Genomic DNA, 23,269 nt, shown 5'->3' with positions numbered 1-23,269 from the left:
TTTTTATATATCTTTAGCTTTTTAATTTTTTTTTCTATGGAATATGTTCAGTGACTTGAATTATAAAAATAAAACTTTTATTTTATTGGTTGGTTGGAAGGAATTGCCATTTGGCAATAAGCCCGCCAATGTACAAATAACATTATGTACAAAAAGTTAAATAAATAAATAAATAGATAAATTTTGACTTCTCATCAGAATACGTACCCTCGAAATTAATTAAAGTTGGGTTCCCAACGTTTATTCCATAGAAAACAACTCCTACAGAGACTATAGTTGTGTTTTAAAAATATAATAAACATTACCACCGAAAACAAAGTTTTTTTCTTTCATTATGATTACCAAATAATAATTGCCGAACCAACACAAGATTGTTTTCTTCAATTACAAAAATACACATCCCTTATACAATATTTCGATACAATCGAGAAAAGAGAATCAGACATCGGCAAAAAGTTCATCTCAATAAAGTGAATATTTTAGTAAAAATCCATAGAGTTTTATAGTCAAATGATATATCCAAACCATTATATGCATATGGAAGGACAAAGGACCAGTTGTATTGAAAAAGTTGAGTTTTAGAACGGCTGTTACGCTTTGTTCACTTGCCAGAAGCAATTTGAAAAATGAATTAGTGATTTGGACACTGCATTGCGGAGTTCGTATCAGCTTAATTATCTGTTTTACCTCCCGGTTTCCAGAACCAACCTGCCTCTGGCCATGCCGATTGGAAGAGCAGTCAAGCAGCTGAACATTATCACTTTGGAGATCGACATCTTTCACATTAGTGAAACTATGTTTAAGAGGCAAATACTCTTGCTATTAGAGAGTATTATACCTTAATAATGTCCAACCATTGCTCGAGGGTTCTTGGTTTGATATAAACTTCCAATTTAACGTCTTAAATCCTTTGTTATTTGTTATGTTACTTTGTGAATAAATAATTTGAATTTGAATTTATGCAACAATCAATTTTTGCGTTTTTATGACTGACCCAAATATTAAAATTTTGAAGCCATTTTCTATTAGTTGTAAAAACTGAGTTAGAAATTGGTAAACAAATTGTGGTAGAGTGGGTTTAAGCCTCGGACCTGCTGATCCGGAGTCTGCGATACTGCCCACAAGTTTGGCAGTCTCAGTTTGACAGTTTCTAGTGTTGCAATTCGGTATGCGAATCTTGATTTCATTCAATTATATATATAATATATAGGCAGCATTGCATAACACCTATTCTCCTGTTAAGATGCAAATCGTGGCACCTCACTGGGGCCCAAAACAGCAAAAGAAAATACTAAGTTATTTAAAGCTTTTAGCCTTAATAAATTACCGGGTATACGACTGAACCTTAAATTTATTTTTAAAACTACAGATATATGAAATTTAATATGACTTAGTGTATTTTGCCAGTTTGTAGAGCGTTTAAAACTTTACAAAACTGCATCACTAAGTCAAATCCGCATATTTTCGAGTTAACGTTTTTTGCCAGTGTACCCACGATATGCTCCAACTAGGGAGCAGACATGGAATGATGATGACCTCAATTTGTTTACTAATTTCTAGAACGGTCTTTCAAAACTAAAAAAAAAATGCCTTCAAAATTTAAATATTTGAGTCAATCATAAAAAAGCATAAATTTATTGTTTATTAAAAAAAAAACCTTCGGGACTAATTTTATTTTTTTAATACTTTGAACTGCATTCAAAGAAACGGATAAAAATTTATTATGCAATTTTTAAATAGAAAATATTTGTTCGCTCAAGTTTTCTTATTTCAAATTGTAACTTTTAATTTGTTCAGTCAAGTCTTATGGTTTATAATTGTAATTCGTTGTTTGTTCGGTAAAGACATCTTGTTCAAATTTGTAATTCATTGTTCGGTTAGTCGTCTTTTTAAAATAGGATTTAAAAAAGTTGACTCAAGCAAGCCATTTTGGCAAAAAACGTAACAATTATCAAATTTTAATTTAACATTCGATAATCAAAACCACTTTTTGAGATATTCTTCTACGCAGATGTCTGATTCAAACAGTTTTTAAACTCTCAACACAATTTATACTTAATACAAAAATCACTTCACGAATAAACTTTACACGGCCGTAAACGAATGGCGCTCATCAGCGTCCTCATAGTCAACACTCTCTCTGGCGACGGCGGCGGTCATACGCACACCTCGGCGTCCGAGTTGAATTTGACCGTGTTGTCGGCGGCGGCCAGCTTCTCCAGGGTCTTCCGCACCCTGAGGATCGGCAGGCGGACGGAGGGGTTCTGGTGCCAGCACTCCCGCATCAGCTTGCCCATGCCGGACAGGGTCTGAGATGAGGAAACACAGACCTTGTTTTAAAAATCTTCAGCAATTTGCAAGTCGAGGATCGAGGAATATCACTAGATCGAGGAATATCCAACTCCGCTTCCGAAAAAAAATTGCGACCTACAGTCAAATGATGTCAGTTGCACTAAAATAAAAATAATAATTTAGTAATTACAGTAAAACCACTGTTTTACGTTTTTCAGGGGAGCAACAAAAAAAGTGTAAAACTGAGGAAAACTCTAAAGTGAGGAAATAAAAAATGTATGGAAAAAATGAAATTACATAAAAATATACAGCAGAAAATTTGTAAAAATGGTCACAATTGGGGATTATTCATATTTACCTATGATTCAATTAAAAATATTTTGTATTTTTTATATATTTCTATAATGTGATTTTTTTATTGAATTAAACGAAACATGTTTAAATAATTTTACGTACGTGCTTAACTTTAAAAACAAGAAAATAAAAATTTGAATTTGCATAAAATGTATACAATTATTTGTCCCTAAATATTGGGAAATTTTATTTATATGGTATCACTTTTTTAGTACGGCACCACGAATTTCAACTGTCATTTACATCGCGGTAAAACTGTTTCACACTTTTATGATAACTGTTTAAACTATCTTCTTTTCACATTATGTTCATACAAACAAACAACAAACTTTGTTTTTTGTTTATAACTTAAAATAATATTTATATTGCCAAATTTTTAAACTTTCTGCATCGTAATGAATTTACTGATGTAAAGACTTTATTCTTCCTAAACATGCGACAAGTGCATGTCACAATTTAGTAAAATTTCAAAATTAGACACTAAAACAAAATGGTCAATTACACTGCAGCTACTTTGAATTTAGTTTGAGACAATAATTTACACATTTTTTTTATTTACCTTGATTTTATTCACCATTTTGGGCAAACTCGGCGGCGCGTGGCTCGGCATCTTTTGACGGATCGAACGAGTTTTGAAAAATTTTCAACGTAAAACCGGGGTTATGAAAAATGTAAAAAAAGTCGATTGGGTGAATATTTGAATGAGAATGCATGGAAGAAAATGGGACCTAAACATTTCAGTGTAAAAAGCGGGAAAACGTAAAATTGAGGTTTTACAGTTTATCTTATAATGAAGGAAAAAAAATTACCACATCACTAGACCACCGATTGGAAAGTGACGGCCTCATCCCGTCTGTGCAAACAACTTTCTTCATGTCCTCGAATGAGGGATCTGAAGGCACCACGTCAAAGAACGGAGGTTTGTACTCCTCTGCTATACCTGAAATTAACAAACAATATTACAAATGTGTTGACCTTTCGACGAGCCGCCTTGAAATCACTAGACCAGCGTGTTTGCCTATCACGCAAAAGTGTCTTCGGTTAGACATATTTTTTTATTTTAAACAAACATATTTTAATACAATAACAGTATTAGTTACATAAACACAATAATTTACACTGATAATTTTGCAGAACTTATTTCTTAGAATTATATTCCGGCTGAGTGGGAAACTATGTACAACAGGCAATCGACGTTGGGTCACACCGCATAGACAATGTTAATTCCTTTAAATATTTAGGTACTGAAATGACTAATGATAACAATTATAGTACCGAGATTAGAGCACGGCTATCGGGAGCAAACAGATGTTATTATGGCTTGTTTAAACATCTGGGATCCAAATTGCTCACTAGAAAAACTAAGACCATTATTTACAAAACTCTCATCAGACCGGTCATTGCATATGGTGCCGAATGCTGGGGTATGACCTAAAGAGATGAAAATATGGTATTGGGATTCGAAAGAAAAATATTAAGGAAGATATTTGGTGCTGTCAACCAAAACGGAGTGTGGAGGAGACGGTTTAATCATGAATTAGAGGCACTGTATGGCGAACCCAGCATTGCACAATTCATCAAAATAAGAAAATTACAATGGCTGGGCCGTGTGCACAGAATTAATGATAACCGTACCCCAAAATATTATTTATACCACTCCGGAAGGCAGGCGAAGCAGAGGCAGACCAAAATTAAGGTGGCTTGATAATGTGGAAAGTGACATTAGAGCGATTGGCCCGACGATCTGGAGAAGAGCCGCAGGGTGCAGGGAGGAATGGAGACAAATTCTCGAGGAGGCCAGGCCCCACGACGGGCTGTAGCGCCACTGATGATGATGATGATGAGTGAGAAACTCCTCGATGGTTTTTTAAATATTTGAGTTAGACATACCGTTCCACATGGTTCTCCGACAGACTTCCCACATGACGAGTCCCAGCGCGTAAACATCGCATCTTTTGAAAGATTCAAAACATTCCATGTTTATACTGAAAATAAAAACAATTTTGATGAATATTATTTTTTAATTTACCATGCTTATCAGTAAATGAATACTAATATTGTTGTTTTAATAGACTATTAAACTATGCAAAAAATAACTAAATTATGTATCGTATTCGTGAGAGAAACGTCCACAATATGCCAAAATGCGGTTGGGGCATTGTTGTTTCAATTTTCAATTTTATTTATTCATATATTTGTACATTACAAAATGGAATATCTCAATTCATACATACAGAAATAATTAAAATAATAAGGTAAAATTAGGCATATATATAAATAACACATAATTATACATAATATCCAGAGAATAATATGTTAAAAAGGTAGGAGAATCTCGTAAAGAAAAACTCCCTCAGAGACGTGAAAAATGTCAATGTCCAAAGTAATATTGTTCTTCATAGAGATAGCCCTTCCAACAGGCATAACAGTATATGCTGACGCTGTCTAAGGTAATTATCCGGAACATAAAAGCTAATGCTCCGCATAATTTCAGGGTTGTCAATAATACCGCGCAACAATCGAAAGAAGAGCGTAGTTAAATACACATTCCTTCTGGCATTTAAACTGCTGTAACCGAGCATACCCTGGAGGAACTCGGTGGGATAAAGCCATGGATAATAACCGCACTCCCTCATGTAGAGAAACCGAAGAAATTTCTTCTGAACCCTCTCCACCATAAGAGACTACTCCAACTCATTGTATGGGATCCCACCTGGCAAGGCTATAGGCATCAGACTCCCCAATGTGCGAGTGCCTTTTAGGTGAGGGGATCTCAACCACATATTCCCCTTCTGCCCGATAAATAATGGTTTCCCTTTTTTCCTGAAATATCCCCTTCCTAACACTCCCACTCTCTTCGTCACTCTTCATCCTAAGCTTCCTATCCTCAAACTACTATTGTAATTTCTTTATCGGATCAGAATAGCGACCTTTCGTCCAGCAGCTCGGGGCTCATGTAGCGCTTGGTGCCCACGCGGGGGTTGGGCGCCACGTCCAGCCGACCCGTGGCCTGCACGTGGGTCACGGCCAGCCCGAAGTCGGCGATCACACATTCCCCGTTCACCTTGACCAGGATGTTCTTGGTCTTGATGTCCCGGTGGGCGATGGCCGGCTTACCCTACAAAACGAGATATAATTGTGTTATAAGATGTCATATTTGTACGAACATTTATGTGAAAAATATACGGCAGTATAATGAGGAATTCCAGCCCAACCCGGAATTAAATTGTTTAAATGTTTTCGTGTACACGTGAATATTAAAAAAATTTGGAGTAGGATGAAATATCTCAAAAATGCACGCAAAAAAAAAAAAAAAATGTTAAAAATAGTATTCATTTTAAAATCATAAATAATGACGTCACTCCTTATATCTACGTGTAGTATATTCGGTTTCCGCTTTAAAACCCCCGCACCTTGTAAGGAACGTTTTGACCATAGAAAAAAAAAAGAGTATAATTTGACATTTCAACCAGAGATTATGTCAACTTTCTAGGTTTTTCTAAATCGAAACGTTCGTAAAAACAACCATAACATAGAAATTAGCAAATTACAATCAACTAAATGAAGTAATCAAAGCAATATTCCATAGATTCTTGTCAGTTTTGTTATTGGCTGGAGAAATACAACTTACCGCAGTCAGTGAAAGTAAGAACGCCAACCGTTTCATGACGCCACTACTGAAAAGTGACACACTGATTACAGTCATTTGGCGCGGTATTTGATAAATGTAACTTTAAAAAATCATATCTTTGTAAATAACGCACAAAAAAAAATTTAAAAAAATATTTTTGCTTAGTTAAATAGTACGCTAATAGAAAAAAATAAATTAGAAAACAGTGGGATTCCTCATTACCGTTGCCGAGATAACTTCGCATACAACGAGGAAGTGCAGTGCTACAGGAAATTGGATATACAGGTGGAGAGTAACAGAAATAATTATATACATACGTTACAATTATAATAAAAATAATAATTGTTTTATATAGATTAACTCGGGGGTGTTATCTTTTAACATACTGAGTATGGATCACAAAATAATAATCGCAAGTGAAATAGTTATTTTTGAAGGTAGGACAGACGGACTAACATTTAGCTAACAGATACCAGGGTCCCTAACTAGATATTTGACAACATTTTATGATCAACTAATATGCAAAGTCACATAAAAACAATATCGCAATCACAGCATACACTCCGTTTGTTTTTTCCTAATCAACGTCAAGACAGAACTGTGGGAGGTGTGTATATTTACATAGGTACTTAGATATGTCAGTAGACATATAATTTTACAAAAAATCAGTTTAAAATGATTTCGCGCAAAAGTAAACTTATTTAATTCTCAACATAAATCAAAATTCGTAGATATTTATTTTTTGTGAAAATTCGTGAATTTAGAACATTTTTATAAATAATTTTACTGATTCTGCATTGTTGATTTTTAGTACATGTGTAAGGATTTTCTATATCTGTAAACTGTAATTTTTATTTTATTTAAAATCATAATAGTTTTATTTTTAACATGAAAAAACCTTCTTCTTATAAATTTACATTTTGTAAATATTTCGCTTTGTTAAAACGGTCCTTAATTTGTTCTTCTAGAACAAATAATAAAAAAAATACATCAATAAATAAAGATCATTATCAATTTTGAACAACTTGGATTTTGTTAGTTACGCTTGACATTTATTTAGTTTGCTTTGTTTTGTTACTAACATAAATAACGTACATATTAGTATTAACTTTTTTTTTTACATGAAGATTATAATGTTATATATTATTTTTAAAAACATTTGGCTTATTTTTACCGCCCTTATATTAAAAGAAAAAATATGTTTTTTTAGTTGTCAGGTTTATCTCAGGTCTCAGGCGGTTATGACTCTATTTAAACAAAAATTTGCAATATGGACATCAATGCTAAAGACACTTACCTGGGTCCCAAATATCTCAGTGTGGAGGTGCACCAGCCCATTGGCTGTGGAGAGGCAGATGGCCATCATCTGGTGATGGGTGAGGGTGCTCCTGTTAAGGTGGTCGTACAGCGAGCCCAGGGCGTGGTAGTGGGTGACGAGCCACAACTGTAGACAAAACAATATAAATATTAACTTAATGTCATGATAATTTTCCAACAGATCCGATCACAAATTAACATAGTTATACAGAAAGCAGCCGGTCCACAATTTTGGAAAAATGAAATATTTATTTATTTTATTAGGTAAACAAACAGTACTATTACTACTGCCATCACGCCATTTCTTTATCTGATCATGCCACGACGGTGCACCAACGCAGTGCCCTATGCACCATTAGGTGCGGAAAGGGAATAATGGTGGATGGACGGATGGTTTTTATTATTATATTTATAATGAAGCTCCACCGAGAAATGCCTGGTATTGTCTTACCTGCGTGCAGCCGTTGCGGGAAGTCATGTCGCTGCCGATGTAGCCGAGGATGGAGTCGTGGCGGAGCAGCACGGTGCTGTAGATCTCCGTCTCTCTCCTCCACGACGCCTCGTCCCGCGAGAAGAAGATCTTCACAGCCACACTGTCGGCGTGCCACTGGCCGCGCCACACCTCGCCGTACCGCCCCTGGAAACCAATCACGTGTTGTACTCCGAGCCATTATTTCATAGATCAACCGAAGCCCGCAGGGCCTATAAGGCAAGGCCCGACTAGCATGCAAGAGTTGGCGATGGCCGACTGTTGCCTGCTAGTTACTTATAATTATCAACTATTGTGTTCGGTCTTCGCCCACCTTCCCAACGCACTCGGCCAGGGCGATCTGGCGCGCGAGGGTCCTCTGCACCAGCAAGGGCAGGCCGCTCCCGCTGCCCGAGGTCAGCGAGCGCTCCAAGTACCGCCGCAGGGTGGAGTCCCCGGCCGCAGTGGCCTTCAGCAGCTGCTGCCCGCTCCCCGAGTGGGGGGCGTCCTCCAAGGTCGAGCGCTGGAGGGACAGCTTGCGAGTGGCCGCACGGGACGACTTCGACCTGGATAAAAGAAGTTTTAGAAATAAAAATACCAACTTATATACAGTGATCAAAAATACCACAAGTTCTCATTGGTGAGTTCAGCCGACATTTAAAAGTACAGCCACAAAGTGTAAATATACACTATACAGGGGTTAAGGGTCATAAGGGCGAAACTACAAAAGCACAGTTTTGAGATAAATGATAAAACAGTTTTCAAAAAATAATACTGTCTTTTAAGGGTAACAAATAAGGAAAATAAAAAATACAGTTAATAGAGCATAAAATGTTTTAGAGACAAAAATATGACCCTAACTTGCGCTTACATTAGTAAATTAACAAAATGATGTAAAAGGTGTTTTATTCTTCTGACTTTAAACAAAACGCTTCATTTGTAGTTTCACACAAATTTATCTAGGTAACTACTTATCGGATGAGTTTCATCTTTTTGTCACTAACAGGATATTTTGTTTGGATATCAGATTAGTACTTAACAGAAAACAGCATTTTTTGTAGTTTCGCCCTTATGACCCTAAGCCCCCGTATAGTCCTTAAAATATAGCTTGATTCTAATCAACAACTAATCTGACAACTGTCATTCTAATGACAGTTGTCCGCAAAAGTGACGACATAACTTAGTAGTAATGTCTAAGGAGTGATTTATATTGACACACGAAACATCATTTGTATCTGGCATGTTAATTAATTTTTTTGATACAATACTTGACATATAAATCAACATAAATGTATAAAATCAGCTTTAAAACTAAAAAAAATAAACCTCATTATTAATGACGTTCTTACAAGGTTACATCATTTTGCAAAAATGTTAGAGATGGAACAAATTGATCAATGTAATTTGATCTAATAAAAAAATAATTCATTTGATGTTGTTCATGAAAAAAGTATAAATGTCTTCTTTTTTGGTGAATAATTGTCTTAAACACACTATAATAGTCTTGTTTTTGTGTTTTGATATAAAATTTTAGAAACTGAGTTTTATGTTTGCATGAAAAAACTGATAAAATCGATTTGATCAGTGATTTCCCATCACTAGTGACATTAGTTTGACAGCTCTCATTTTAATCAAGTTATATTTTAAGGAATATAAATGCTGAAAAAAATGGCTGGTTGATTCTTAAGAACGTGTGACATAGTTAAAAGTAGTTCAATTTTATAAAACCATTATTATTTTTTGTACATTTTTTTGAAATTTCTTAATATAGGTAAACGTCGTTTTGCGCCTGCTTCACACGCGCTATTTGCTTTTAATAGAAGAGAAAAGATGAGAAGACTGACACAAACAGAAAAAATAACGAAAACAGGACACGCACGCCGTAGATTTAAGATTAACACAGGTTTTAAATTTAAACCGTTTTTCACACATGCGCCATTTGCTTTTTCTAACTGTGTGACGTCATGATGCGACATCAGCGCTCGTGCGTAGCAAGTACGTAGCGCTTATTCGAAATAGCGATGCGAATTACTACCAATTCCATTACTACCAACACAAGGGGGTAAAACATCCATTGCTACCAACACAAGCGGGGTAAAACACTTCGAAATAGGGACTGTCACCCCAGTGGCCGAGCCAAAAGAATATAAAGACATTAGCATAAAATTATGATAATATATAATTTGAATGTGGAATTTAATAAATTATTTTTGCACGGTAGGTACTGCTTAGGTTCCTAATTCTCAAGGTAAAGCCGGCAACCATAATAAATTAATGACAGTAAACATTCACACTTAACTAATAATCATTTCAGACGATTAAAAGACTCACCTCTTGGACCTCCTCATTAGCAACATGGCAATGAATATGAGAAGGGCAAAGACGAGGATTGACGGAGCCACGATGAAGACCCAAATCTTCCATGACGAGGCGTGCTCCACCCAGGGAATCTCCGATTCTGAAATACAAATTGCATCTCAAAATATTTCCAAGTCCTGAAGCAGTCCTTTCATAGTCGCCACTAAATCTAGTAGTTTCGCAAACCTCGCTGTATCTGAGACTAAAACCATTGCTATAAATGTTCTTCCGCTCGCTGACTAAGGCCTCCTGCGTTGTGCAATCATTGCCCGCCAAGGCGTAAACTGAATATTATATATTTTTTAGTTAATAGTTTTCGTTGGTAAAATGTTCCATTATTTAGATTATTTCTTCTTCTTCTTATCTTCCCTCTCCCCGATGGAGGTTGGAAATCATCACACCAATTCTTGCTTTGTTGGCAGCTGCCCTAAACGAGGACTGAGTGCTGCAGTGGAACCGGTCACGCAAGTTCTTTTGCCGAGAGATGCACCTTCTACCTGCGCTGCGTCTCCCTTCAATCCTTCCCTGTAGAATGACTTGTAAAATGTTATATTTTCGCCTCTCATCACATGCCCAAAGAACGCGAGTTTTTTTTTTCTTCGTGGACTTTAGTACCTCTTTATCTTTATCATCCGTCGGAGAACGTCATTGTTTCGGACGCTGTCCACCCGGGAAAAAAATAATATCCTCCTGTGGCACCACATTTCAAAGGCTAAGATTATTTAAGAACTCAATAAATTTTGTTTTTTTTTCTGATATATATATACACCTTGTGGTGTAGTGGTCAGTGCGTTTGCCTACTATGCAAGAGGTCTTGGCTTCGATTCCCGACATGGCTGACATAAACATTTTTTTTAAATGTGTTTTTACACTAGAATATTTTATAGTCCCTGGACTAGCACCTGAAGCGTAAGACTGATCATCTTACCTTCATGTAACAAAAATGATCAAGATACACTGCAGTGCCCTATGAACCATTAGGTGCGGGAAGGGAATGATGATGATGATATTTTGTTGCCCTTTAGTGATAAGGAATATTTTTATGTTTTTTTAATATTTTTTGTTTCCTTTTCTTTCTTCTTCGTCTTTTTTTTTTCTCTTTCTTATATTACACAAAAATTATTATACCTGTTTATTTTTTATAGGAGCAAAAATTCATAAACATTTCTTGTATACCCACGAACAGGCCATGCCTTTGTGGGATTTTTGTTTACTATTTTTACTATTGACATGTATTTCATTGCTATGTAATTATCCTTTATTTTTTAATACTCTGTTTTAGCTCTTGTGTTGCAACATATTGCCTCATATTGCAACAAAAAAAACTAAAAAAAAAAAAAAAATTTTTTTTAAAATTGATAAAAAGTGTAATTTTATTTTTGTCGGGTTGTGGTCCCATGGGTAGTGTCTCAGACTCCCAGATCAAAGGTCCGTGGTTCGAAACCCACTCTGACCCAACTTGATTCCCATTTTCTAATAGTGGGTTATCTACAACTCGTTGAAAATGGCCCTCAAATTGAAATATTTGGGTAAATTATAAGAACGCAAATATTTATTTTTACAAAAAAAAAATAATAATATTCACCAAAAATACAAAGAGGCGGTATGCAATTGCCTTACACCACACTTTTGGTATCATACGCTATACCAGAGACTAGAAGAGGATAATAAACAATTATATACCTCTGTATATGATGGGCGGGAGCTCGGGGAAGTCTCCGTCATTGCACATGTTCCCCAAACAGCAGGTGATGTTGAACTGGCCCGAAGTGTGACGCTTTCTGTGCCCTCTGAACAGCGCAACATTCCTAAAAACACCCGTTACTTTCAATTCCATATTTAACAACATTATAAAACCAAAACATCACTCACAATTTGTAAAAAAGTAACGTGAAACCTGAAACGTGGGAACCCCATGTGTATTAATCGAAGCCAAATATACTACATAACTACTATGTAGAAATAACATTGACTTCATATTTATGTTTAATTTACTGCAATTTTATCACCAATTAATTTCAATGTACCGAAAAGGACACCTCGGCAAACCTACCAATACTGTGGCAACAATACTTCGGCATCATATGGTAAAAATGCAGTCATCAATAGACTTCACACTCTAGGCAATGAGTACCAAGACGTTGGTGACTCATTTTACATGAAATTTAGTACATATATAACGGCTCTTCTCCTGTATTTCATGGGATTTTTGCCGTTCATGTAAAAATTAAAATACATATATTTATAAAAGGATACTTACACACTAGGTCCATGCGGGGGGCAGTTTATATCAAGTTGATCTAAACTTGTGGTGCACCCTCTGGAATATCTCTCTTCCCCATTCGAATCACGAACATGGGACTTCCAGCACTGTAAATTAAAAATTAGTCATGAATAATTTTACTATTGCAAAATAATATATCTTATTATCGGTGTTGTATTATTTGATAGGATTTTTCAACATAGATTCTTTGAAAAAGAGAATATTTATTTATTTATACATAAATAAAATTGTTACATTGATATGAAGTTACTTGACAGCCTAACTAGGGTTACATTATTTTTACTAGCCAAAATCGCAATACACACGGGTGTCCCAAAACTCAACGTATTCCCTTAACCCTTTATAGGACACATATTTTGTGCTGATTTACATCTTGAAAACCAGAAAAGTGGACCAGAAAATCTGATCTACCAGAAAATAAATACCTTAATTTTGGTGGTATATTTATGTACCACTTTGTTCGAGGTGTTCTATAAAGGGTTAAGGGCTGATACGCCAGTTCACGACTCAATAAAATACTAATAAAAAACCCAATTTTATTTGATTATTTGATGGGTAATATGCAATTAGGCTCAACTTCTGAGGTGCGCGAACTGGGTATCGTTTTTGATCAAAAATATCTTTTACTAGGCACATAAATAATATTACTAGTAAATCTCTAAAAATGTTAGGCTTCATGCTACGTGTGACTAAGGAATTCAAAAACATAGGCACTTTGAAGTTGATGTATACTTCATCAGTGAGAAGCCAGTTAGAGTATAATACCCGTATGCAGAGACAATACTTAAGGTGAGGAAAGTACATTCTATTGTCTTCACCTTCGGGTCATTCTTCGCATTTGAGATTAGAATGTACTTTCCTCACCTTAAGTTTTGTCTCTGCATACGGGTATAACTCTACAATATGGACTCCTTACTACAACTGTCACCAAAATTCTCTTGAAAGAGTCCAAAAAAAATTCTTACGGTACATACATTTTAAACTTAGAATCAGTCATAAATTTTTAAATTATGATTTTTTACTAAAAACATTAAATTTGTTAAAACTTAACGATAGAAGAAAAATTACAGACCTTTTTAATTTATTCAAAATTGTAAATTCAATATGGGATTGCCCTGAACTATTATCTCTCATCAACTTCAGGGTGCCTGGAAGAATGACTAGACAGGTACCACCGTTTTGAAGTAACAATTCACGGACAGTGTATACTTGTAATGCCGTATTAAACAGACTTCATGAACTCGGCAATAGTTATTCCCACGTATCTGATATATTTAGTGTAGGGTATTGTTCATATAGAACAAACCTTTTGAACTTTTTCACAGATGGTGAATGGTAATTATATTTATTTATTCATGCATTTCATAATATATATAGTTTTTTGTTCACTTTGCCCAGCTGTACGAAACAGTACTTATGATTTTCTTGTTATATTACTTTAGAATGTTTTATTATTTAATTTTGATTTTTACATTTATTCTTGAATTGTTTAAACTTTCTACTGAATATGCTGTATAATTTTTAGGTTTAATTTTTTTTTATAAATCTTGGGTATAAGGAAATTTGTTTTTAAAAAAAAATATATTAAGCCAAATATGTTAGTATTATAAATTTTTGTAAAAGGCAGATTGCCGTTTATGTTAATAAAATAAATAAATAAAATAGAATATGTGCATAATATGACCTCGGTGTTTTTTTTGTTTTTTCAAGGTATTGTCACTATTATGAATTTTGTGAAAATCTAAGCCATGGAACAGTTTCTCGAGAGCCATAACTACAAATATCCATATTCTAGAATTCAAATTTATTTTAAGCAATCCTGAATAACCCTGCGGTTGATTTCAGTCCAAAATAATACAATTGTACAGTACCTTTGTAGTAAAAAATCATTATTGCCCGATTCATGTTTTTAAAACATGATTTACCATTTTATTGTTCACTCATAATACTCCCTGGTATCAGATTGCAAATTTTAGGCTCCACATATTTATTTATTTATTTATATAACTCTTTGTACATAATGTTATTTGTACATTGGCGGGCTTATTGCCAAATGGCAATTTCTTCCAACCAACCGATAAAATAAAAGTTTTATTTTTATAATTCAAGTTACAGAACATATTCAATAGAAAAAAAAAGATTAAAAAGCTAAAAATATATAAAAATAGAAATAAACGTATTTGTTTATTAATTACCTTAAATCAAAACTATTACTCAATGGGAAAAAGGAAAAAAGAGGAAAGAGGAAAAGGGAAAGGAGGAGAGATTTAGGAAGAGAAAGGAGATGTTTCTTCAGACGTGATTTAAACAGAGATAATGTAGTAACATCTTTGATGGTGGATGGGAGATGATTCCACAGTCGAGCCGCGTGGACACTTTATGAGTTAGAGAAGAAAGAGGAATTGTGGATGGGTATTAAGAGAGTGCCTTGAGAATTAGAACGAAGAGGTAAACCATGAACTGATAAGCGATGAAAATTTTCACGCAGGTATATAGGACCGTTAGGACTATGAAGTACATTGAACAGAAGTGAGAGGGAGTGATAGTCTCTCCGCTGTCTAACTTTGAGCCATTTCAGATGCCTACGATAATCAGAAATGTGGTCATATTTCCTAAGACCAAAAATGTACCTTATGCATGTATTCTGAAGTCGTTCAAGTTTGAATGAAGGGTTTGTACATATTTTTTCTTCTGTCTTGCAATAGCCAATCAAAAGTTAGTGGTAAAATATGAGAATAAACTTACATTTATTGCATTGATGCATGTCTGCGTGCCTCCGATACAGTCCGGTGGATCGCATAGGTGACATTTGTATCTGAAATCACACCAGACATGAAAGTATACCGGAATCTAGGCAGGAGTGAATGAAAATTATCTACTTATACCCGAAAATGTCTAAAATATAATGGATCATAAGGTAAAAGATTTTTATTTATATCACTACAGAGATGGGTAGAATTTTTGTTTCAAGATTATGGATATTCGAGCGTTTACAGGGCTTATGACCTGTCATAGGTTGGGTTCAAGTGGCCACTTTTATGTAGGTTCTACAACATTCCCCATTCCGCTTATTAGCGAATATCCATATCGGTGACATTTTTGGTTTTTGTATATATATCATGAAACAAGGAAAGCTTTCGCTAGCGCGTTTGGAGCGCCATCTATGTATTTGATATTGAGATAAATATGTAAATATATATAAACATACCAAAAATAATATTAGGTAAAAGATTAGTTAAAAATAAATATGTGACTGCAATCTGGTTCTGCAATGAACTAGACTTCTTTTTTTAATGTTTTTAATCATACCTACTTACATAAAAAAATATATAAAACATTGAATTAATTCTCCTTACTAGTATATCTAGTTTTAAGTAAATATTCACATATCATTTAAATACTTTTTTATCCAAATACTTCAATGCTAATAATATGCTATTCTTCTCTTACCTTTTTCTGAATCGTCTCCGTCTTTATGAAGCAAGAAAATAATTTAAATAATTAATCATAATAGTACATCAAAAATGAATTATCTAAGCCTATTAATAATTAATGTACAAAAATAGTGTAAGTGTCATAATGGGAGGTATTGCTACTGTGGGAATTTAATTTTCCCTATTTTTAAGGATTTAATTAGATTAATTTCCATTGTTAATTTTAAGGTACAAACAGGTTTTATTAGTTGCGGGATTGAATTATTAATAACAAAATATAAATAAATTGAATAGCACAAGAAATAAAATATTTTTAAGATATTATCCATAACAGTAACTTGAAAGTTATTTGGCACATAATTTCATTAATGTTTTCCAAAAATATACAAAAAAGTATGCATATCACCGATTTAATATTGTACTTTAGATTAGGTATGATATTCAGAAAAATACTTACTATTACATTCAGTAAAACACAGACAAAAACTAAAATAATTTTTGCAAAAAACCTAAATTCTTTAATGAAAAAAGAAATGTATAAATTACTACAAATAAAATACCCCTGAATTCAACTACAGCAAGACCTGGACAGTATTCGTGAATGGACCAAGAAATGGTTTCTCACACTACACAATTCTTCACATCGGCCTAAAAAACCTCAAATTTATATTTGATTTTTTTTTCAATAAAAAAATACATATTTTAATTTACAAAGGGCTTGCAAACTTTCAATTACAACTTTCTTAGTATTGTGATTTATGGAGATGCAATACTTTAGCTTTAAGCCATCGATACAGTCAAATTGAAAACTAATACCACTTTCGGACAGAGGGATTTTGAGTATTATGCAATTAAAATCTATAACCCACTCTCACTGTTCATAAAAACAATTAGTAATGAGAAAATGCTCAAAAAGGCTATCCAAAAGTGGATACTGGAGGTGTGTAGAAGTAAAATGGATTGTCTCATTCGCCCTAACCAATATTGAATCACCTGTTCCACAAACGTATAGTTTATGTTGTGTTTTTGTTCTTTTATTGTGCTTTTTATAATATACGTATACAGAAATTAATGTAAACATAATTACGTAGTGTTTAAAACTGTCTTTACATTTTGTAATTTCTCTTTGTATATTAAGACTTCTTTGTATATTCTCACATGTAAAATATATATATATATTGTTAAGTGTCCTCAGCACAAGTAATCTCCAGTGAGGACACATTATTTTTTTTTTTTGTTAAGTGAAAAAAAATGGTGTAGATTTGAAAGCTGCGAAACAATAAAAATACATTAGAATAACAATAACATATGATTTAAAATGGGAATGCCTAAATGTAAAAAAAAAAACTAATAAAACTATCTACTTCATTAAAAAAGCTTTCTCATATTTATATAACACCAATTATGCTACTGAAAATATACTAATTCTGTATCAGAACTACTCTTAAATACGGGTTTCGGGTATGCAATACCTATTTTGTTAAGGATATCAACTTCTCGGAAAGAGTCCAAAGACGAGCCAGAAAGCTGTTGCCAAGCCTGAAATGTCTTCCTATGTTCAGAGACAGGAAACTCTCGGTCTCACAATGCTGCAGGAACGCGAAAAAGGGGTGACTTGACAGAGACATAGAAGATACTCAACAGTCACTATAGCTGCCCAAATTTGGATAACATGTTCAAACTAAACAAGACGCTCGACTTCCGAGGCCAGAATCTCAGGCTGAAGAAAACCAGATTCAACCTAAACCCGGGAAGCATTTCCTGAGCTATGGGGTTGAGGATTGGAAAAATCTGCCTCATGAGTTGGTCTCAACGTGTATTCTCAATAGCTTCAAAAATGGGCTAGATATGTTTTGGAAAATATAAAATACGTCAAAAACTAACTTTCTGATATTTTACGTTAATTTATATGGGAAAAATAATTTCACTTAACGAGTGTTTCGCATTACAAAAAAGATTCTGGAACTATGCGCGGTTTCACTGTATGTATTTATAAGAAGATTATTCATAACAGTACACCAAAGATACTTCATTAGCAAAAATCAAAACAAAAATATGGAATTTTTAGAAAGGGTTTAGTGAGGAAATATTACATACGATACGAAATCGCTTAATGGCAGTACTCTTAGGATACATAAAGTAACAGTTGTCGGCCTATTGCTTCATTGTAGGAAAGTATTGGATGACCATACAAGGAAGTAGAAATGTCACTATACCTTGGGTGGTTTATCACGCTGGATGCGCTCAGTTGGGGGTCAAGAGACTGCTGTTGGTAAGCGAGATCCTTTAGGGAAGAATCTTGAGAGTTGGCAGACACATCGTCATCTGAATCTTCTTTTAATCTCCCGGTTTTGAATCCTCCTAAAAATGAAGCGAGTCAAAACATTGTTTCTACACAACAAACATACGGACCCGAAGGCTTAAAATGTATCCAGAGTAAGTTTCAAAACTCTACTAAATTGTTCTACATCGTAAATAAAAGAGAAATCAAGCGTGCAACAACAATATAAGTCATATTTGTTGATTAACAAAACAACTGTGTGTTAGAAATTCCCATTACTCTCTTTTGGATAAAGGCAATAACATGTTCCGATTTTCCTAAATTAGTAATAATATTTAAGCATTACTCAAAGTTATTATTCAATAATATATAAATACCTTGGCAAGATTTCATAAAAAATAATATAATTAAACATCGCACAGTTCTGACGGCCGCCATTGTATATCATAACACAACAATAGACAATATTTCAAGATTTAGAAATATATCGTAATAATTTATTGTTTATTGTTTTTTTATGAATTGTATTGTGTATAAAGCACTATTGTTTTTTCATTATCTCGCAAGTAACTGAGAGAAAATACGGCATTGACTGGGTTTTCCAAAATGTCAATTCGATGATGAAGCTCATGAGAGAGGTAGCGCTTTAAGATATTTCGTCTTTGGTATATTCCTACTCAAACAAACGCAAACATACGAATCGTTACAACGGGGATATTAATTTAAAAAATAGGGGGGTTTTGGGAATGGCAGTATTCAGAAAAAGAAAAGGAAGTGAGAGATATGCGGAAGCTGAGAACCAAATTCCGTGATCACGCATTTGAATCATAAATAAATAAAAGCTCTTCGTCCCTCCGCTAATTCAGAAAGAGTGGAGATCAGGAACTGGAGTTAAAAAGGAGAAAAGACGCTTAAAATTACGTCATCCTTGTGCCGTACTGGAAGTATGCGAGATAAATTGACATATTTTAAATCCCTGTCATGATAATCTAAACCTAGTGATAAATACCAAAATTACGCTCAAAGAAATGTGTATGTTAAATAAAAAAATAATCAAACTTAAAACAATTCTCAAATCGAGGAAGAAGAAGATAATTTCTTCTTCTTCTTCTTCGTTTTTTCATGGCCTTTTCACATCTCAACTTGGGTGTTCTGGCCAGTGTCGAGTAGTTTTGTTTTTTTTTACATATATACACATGTGTTAGTAATATAATATGTACAAGTTAGTATGTTAGTATTTAATATAATATATACATATAATAATAAAACATATTTACAGCTTTACACCATTTACAACTAGATATTTACATAGGATTTTAAATACACGTTTATTGGGTGGGGACAGGAGAGTTAGAATATGAAAAGGGAATGGGATATTAATATCAGAGAGGTCGGATAGGAAATCAGGATAACAATCATTTATGGGGCATCCAAAAAAAATATGGTTTAAATCTTCCTCATCTAGCTGACATTCGCAAATGGCAGAGTCCCGGACATGGATTCTGAACAGGTGAGAACCATTGCAGCAGTGCCCAATGCGCATTCTGCATATGGAGGATGTCTCAAACTTGTTCAGAATCACTTTGGAAAACCAAGGCTTTTCTGTAACATTTGGTTTCAGTTGGAAAAGATGTTTACCCTTGGCTTGGGAAGAGGCTACCCAATATTCTTGCCATGTGCGAAGTTGCTTCTCCTTCGTCATAACAAGGAGATCACCTAGTGGTAGTAAATTACTATAGGCAGGATCCCCGGAGTGGACCGCCTCTTTTGCTAACGCGTCCACTTTTTCGTTACCGGGAATACCACAATGGCTAGGGATCCAGGACATAACAATACTCTTATTGGATGCCTCTGATATAGAAAGAAGAAATCGAGTTTCCACGCAGAGCTCATCCTCGGGATAAAAGGATGGAGGGGATTTGATTTTTTGTAAGGCACTCAAGGAATCCGACAGGATTAGGAACTTGCTATATTGTGAGCTTAAGGCGTATTTGACAGCTTCTCGGATTGCGATACATTCTGCGGTAAATACAGATGCATTCTTGTGCAATTTGTACAATCTTTGAAAGTTGTTGTCTTCACAATATATAGCCGCACCCGTATGGGTTGCCGAATCTGACCGAGATCCATCAGTGTAGATAATTTTCCAACCTATCCATCTTGACGACCGAATACGGTTGAATGTACACCGGGGCTGTAGGTGGCTTTCGACTCCGAATGTGAGTTCAATACTTGGGGCATAAATAGAAGTTTTAAATGGGAAACGATAAAGGGGAAGAAGGTCTTTAGGATAAATGTTAGATTCGAAAGATTTGTAAAAATGAAAACTGTTGACTAGTAAAGGGGGTGGTTTATGAAACCAAAAAGATGAGGATGTCACGCAGTCAGAGAGAAATTGTACCTTTTTGAGGAGCAGGTTGTTTTTTTGGATAGAGCATTTTAGAAGAAATCTATCCGCCAAGTATTGTCTTCTCATACCAAGTGGGGGATCACAAGCTTCTACTTGTAAAGCGTTAATTGGAGATGACTTCATGGCTCCGACGACTAGTCTCAGACTTTGGGATTGGATCCGGTCAAGTCTTTGGAGATTCTTTTTTGAACAAGGTTCTAAAAGGAACGAGGCATAATCTAGATGGCTCCGGATATACGCAGTATAAAAAAGTCTCTGTATAAAAGGGTGGCTCCCCCACCATACTCGCGAGACTGCTCTTAACGTATTCAATCCGGCTTGACACTTGTTTACTATATGATTTATGTATGAGTTCCATGTAAGATGAGTGTCCAGAATTACTCCCAGGAACTTAATCTGGGACGTAAAAGGTACTATCTCATCTCCGTGTTGAATTTTTATGGTTGGGATTTTTCGCTGTCTACAAAAGGTTATGGCATTACTTTTACCAGTCGATAGATCCAAGCCATGTTCCACTAACCAATTCCCGATGTTTCTCATACCTAAATTTAGAGTATTTTCTAGATTATTTGGGTCCTTCCCATATGTATACATGAAGAAGTCGTCCGCGTATTGAAGCAAACTTGTCTCTGAGGGAACAATTCCGCTTATGTCATGCGTATAGATATTGAAGAGAATCGGGCTCAGGACAGAACCCTGAGGTAGTCCCTTGCTCAACTCTCTCTCCACCACAGCATGACCGCGAACACTGATTTCTACCTTTCTGGAGAGAATCAAATTTGCTATAAAGGAAGTGAATTTTCGCGGGATTCCAATTCGTAGCATTTTAGCTTCTAGAATATGGATAATAACATTGTCATATGCACCACTTATGTCCAGACAGACACCTATAAGAAATTCTTTCTTAGTAAGAGCGGCTCTGATATCAGATGTCAGAACCGACACGCTTTCAATAGTGCTCTTTCTTTTCCTGAATCCAAATTGAGACTCGGGGAGAGTTTTCGAGCTCTCCACAAACCAGTCCAAGCGTTGTCTCACCATATGTTCCGCCACTTTCAACAGTGTGGAGGAGAGGGCTATGGGGCGGTAGGAAGACCCAAAGTTTGGGTCTTTGTTGGGTTTAAGGATAGGGATAATGGATTGGGTTTTCCATGAAGGGGGGATGTTTCCTGATTCAAAGATCATGTTGATCAATGATAGGATGTAGGAGAGGGTAGGATCACTGTTATGTTGGATAAAACTATACAGTATACCGTCAATCCCTGGAGCTGAGTCTGTGAGCCGGGTCAGAATAGTCTTCAGTTCATCTAAACTGAAGCTATGATCTAACCAGCTTCTATTTGTAAACTGGTACCAATAGGGAGACTCATTCCAGTTATTTGCGGTCTGCGGGGCTAATTTGTTGGCGAACTCCTCAACCCACCCTAGGGTCTCAGGACGTCTCACTGTTGGAGTGAAAGAACCTCTAAATCGACGTATCATGCTCCAAACAGTTGATATAGGCACGTCTCGTGATAAAGAGCAACAGAAGTTTTTCCATCCTTGTCGTTTCTTGTCTCTTAAGAGGCGTTTTGTTTTAGCTTCAACCTGTTTAAAACTCAACAGGTTTTCTAGGCTCATGTTTAAGGAGTAAACTTTAGCTTGCTTTTTCCTTTTCAAAACTGCCTCCGCACATTCGCTATCCCACCATGGGGCAGGGGGGGGTTTACTTCTATTGCCTTTCTCCTTTACAGGGACATGTTTGTCTGCTGCTTCGACGATGCATGATGACAATGCTTCATAGCACTTCACTACATTCTCTTTCGTCGGGGTGGGCAGCTCGTTCACTTTAAGTTCAATGTCGTCAGAGAAGTATCTCCATTTAACTCTTTCTGTAATGTATCTCGGTCTTCGTCTTCCCCCAGGGGATAGGCCACTTTGGCAATATCTATGGCTGGATATGAGGCTGACTACTATAGGGTAATGATCACTACCAATAGTGTCATCCTTAATTGACCATTGCACAGATGGTGCCATTGCAGCGCTGGAGATGGTGAGATCCACTGCACTGGGTCGCTGATTTGGAAGCTGAAGGCGCGTCGCGGAGCCATCATTAAGGACACACATATTCAGATCATCCAAGAGATCAACAATATCTCTTCCCAACCTGTCGCATGTCGGAGCACCCCACAGGGCATGGTGAGCATTAAAGTCACCAAGGATAAGGAACGGAGGGGTCAATTTTTGGAACAAAGATAAAAGTATCGATTTTGAGGGTTTGTTGGTTGGGGAGATATACATGGAAAGGATGGTCAAGTCATTAACCTTTGCAGCTGTCACTTGGAAAGGACAGCCATCAGTCTTGACATTAATAGGGATAAAGGGAAGGGAGTTTTTGATGAGGAGGGCAGAGCCACCCTTCCCATCCTCACGATCATCTCGCAGACAGTGGAATCCCCG

The 23,269-nt window shown here is 35.5% G+C and overlaps 2 protein-coding genes across 2 annotated transcripts in view; one reads left to right on the top strand and one right to left on the bottom strand.

Moving 5' to 3' along the window:
* Window positions 1–1,669: 1,669 nt before the first annotated feature.
* On the bottom strand, window positions 1,670–18,883 carry sax (type I BMP receptor saxophone). The gene is made up of 13 exons (XM_088236230.1): window positions 18,798–18,883; window positions 18,356–18,500; window positions 15,451–15,520; window positions 12,682–12,791; window positions 12,105–12,229; window positions 10,395–10,521; window positions 8,398–8,629; window positions 8,046–8,231; window positions 7,575–7,721; window positions 5,577–5,764; window positions 4,537–4,631; window positions 3,456–3,586; window positions 1,670–2,309 (listed from the first exon to the last, which is right to left on the bottom strand). The coding sequence occupies exons 1-13, from the start codon at window positions 18,856–18,858 to the stop codon at window positions 2,157–2,159; spliced, it is 1,770 nt and encodes a 589-aa protein (XP_088092356.1). The 5' UTR covers window positions 18,859–18,883; the 3' UTR covers window positions 1,670–2,156.
* The window catches only part of LOC148275031 (borealin-like), a 22,615-nt gene continuing 17,795 nt past the window's right edge, over window positions 18,450–23,269 (top strand). The window contains exon 1 of the mRNA XM_088236233.1: window positions 18,450–18,575. The gene's annotated coding sequence lies outside the window, so the exon portion shown is untranslated. The remainder of the gene's footprint in view (window positions 18,576–23,269) is intronic.

Source organism: Micrasema longulum, unplaced genomic scaffold, assembly GCF_059751315.1.
Source record: "Micrasema longulum isolate JH-2025_06_02 unplaced genomic scaffold, ASM5975131v1 h1tg001527l, whole genome shotgun sequence".
Taxonomy (NCBI): Eukaryota; Metazoa; Arthropoda; class Insecta; order Trichoptera; family Brachycentridae; genus Micrasema; species Micrasema longulum.
The sequence above is the reverse complement of the archived record's forward strand: the minus strand, read 5'-3'. Positions and strand labels throughout refer to the sequence as shown.

Coding starts and splice junctions, on each gene's coding strand:
- sax (XM_088236230.1), bottom strand. CDS start 18,858: ATGGCGGCCGTCAGAACTGTGCGATGTTTAATTATATTATTTTTTATG. Junction 8,232..8,397: donor TGGCCGAGTGCGTTGGGAAG/GTGGGCGAAGAC, acceptor ATTGGTTTCCAG/GGGCGGTACGGCGAGGTGTG. Junction 2,310..3,455: donor ATCGGTGGTCTAGTGATGTG/GTAATTTTTTTT, acceptor TCCTCATCTCAG/ACCCTGTCCGGCATGGGCAA.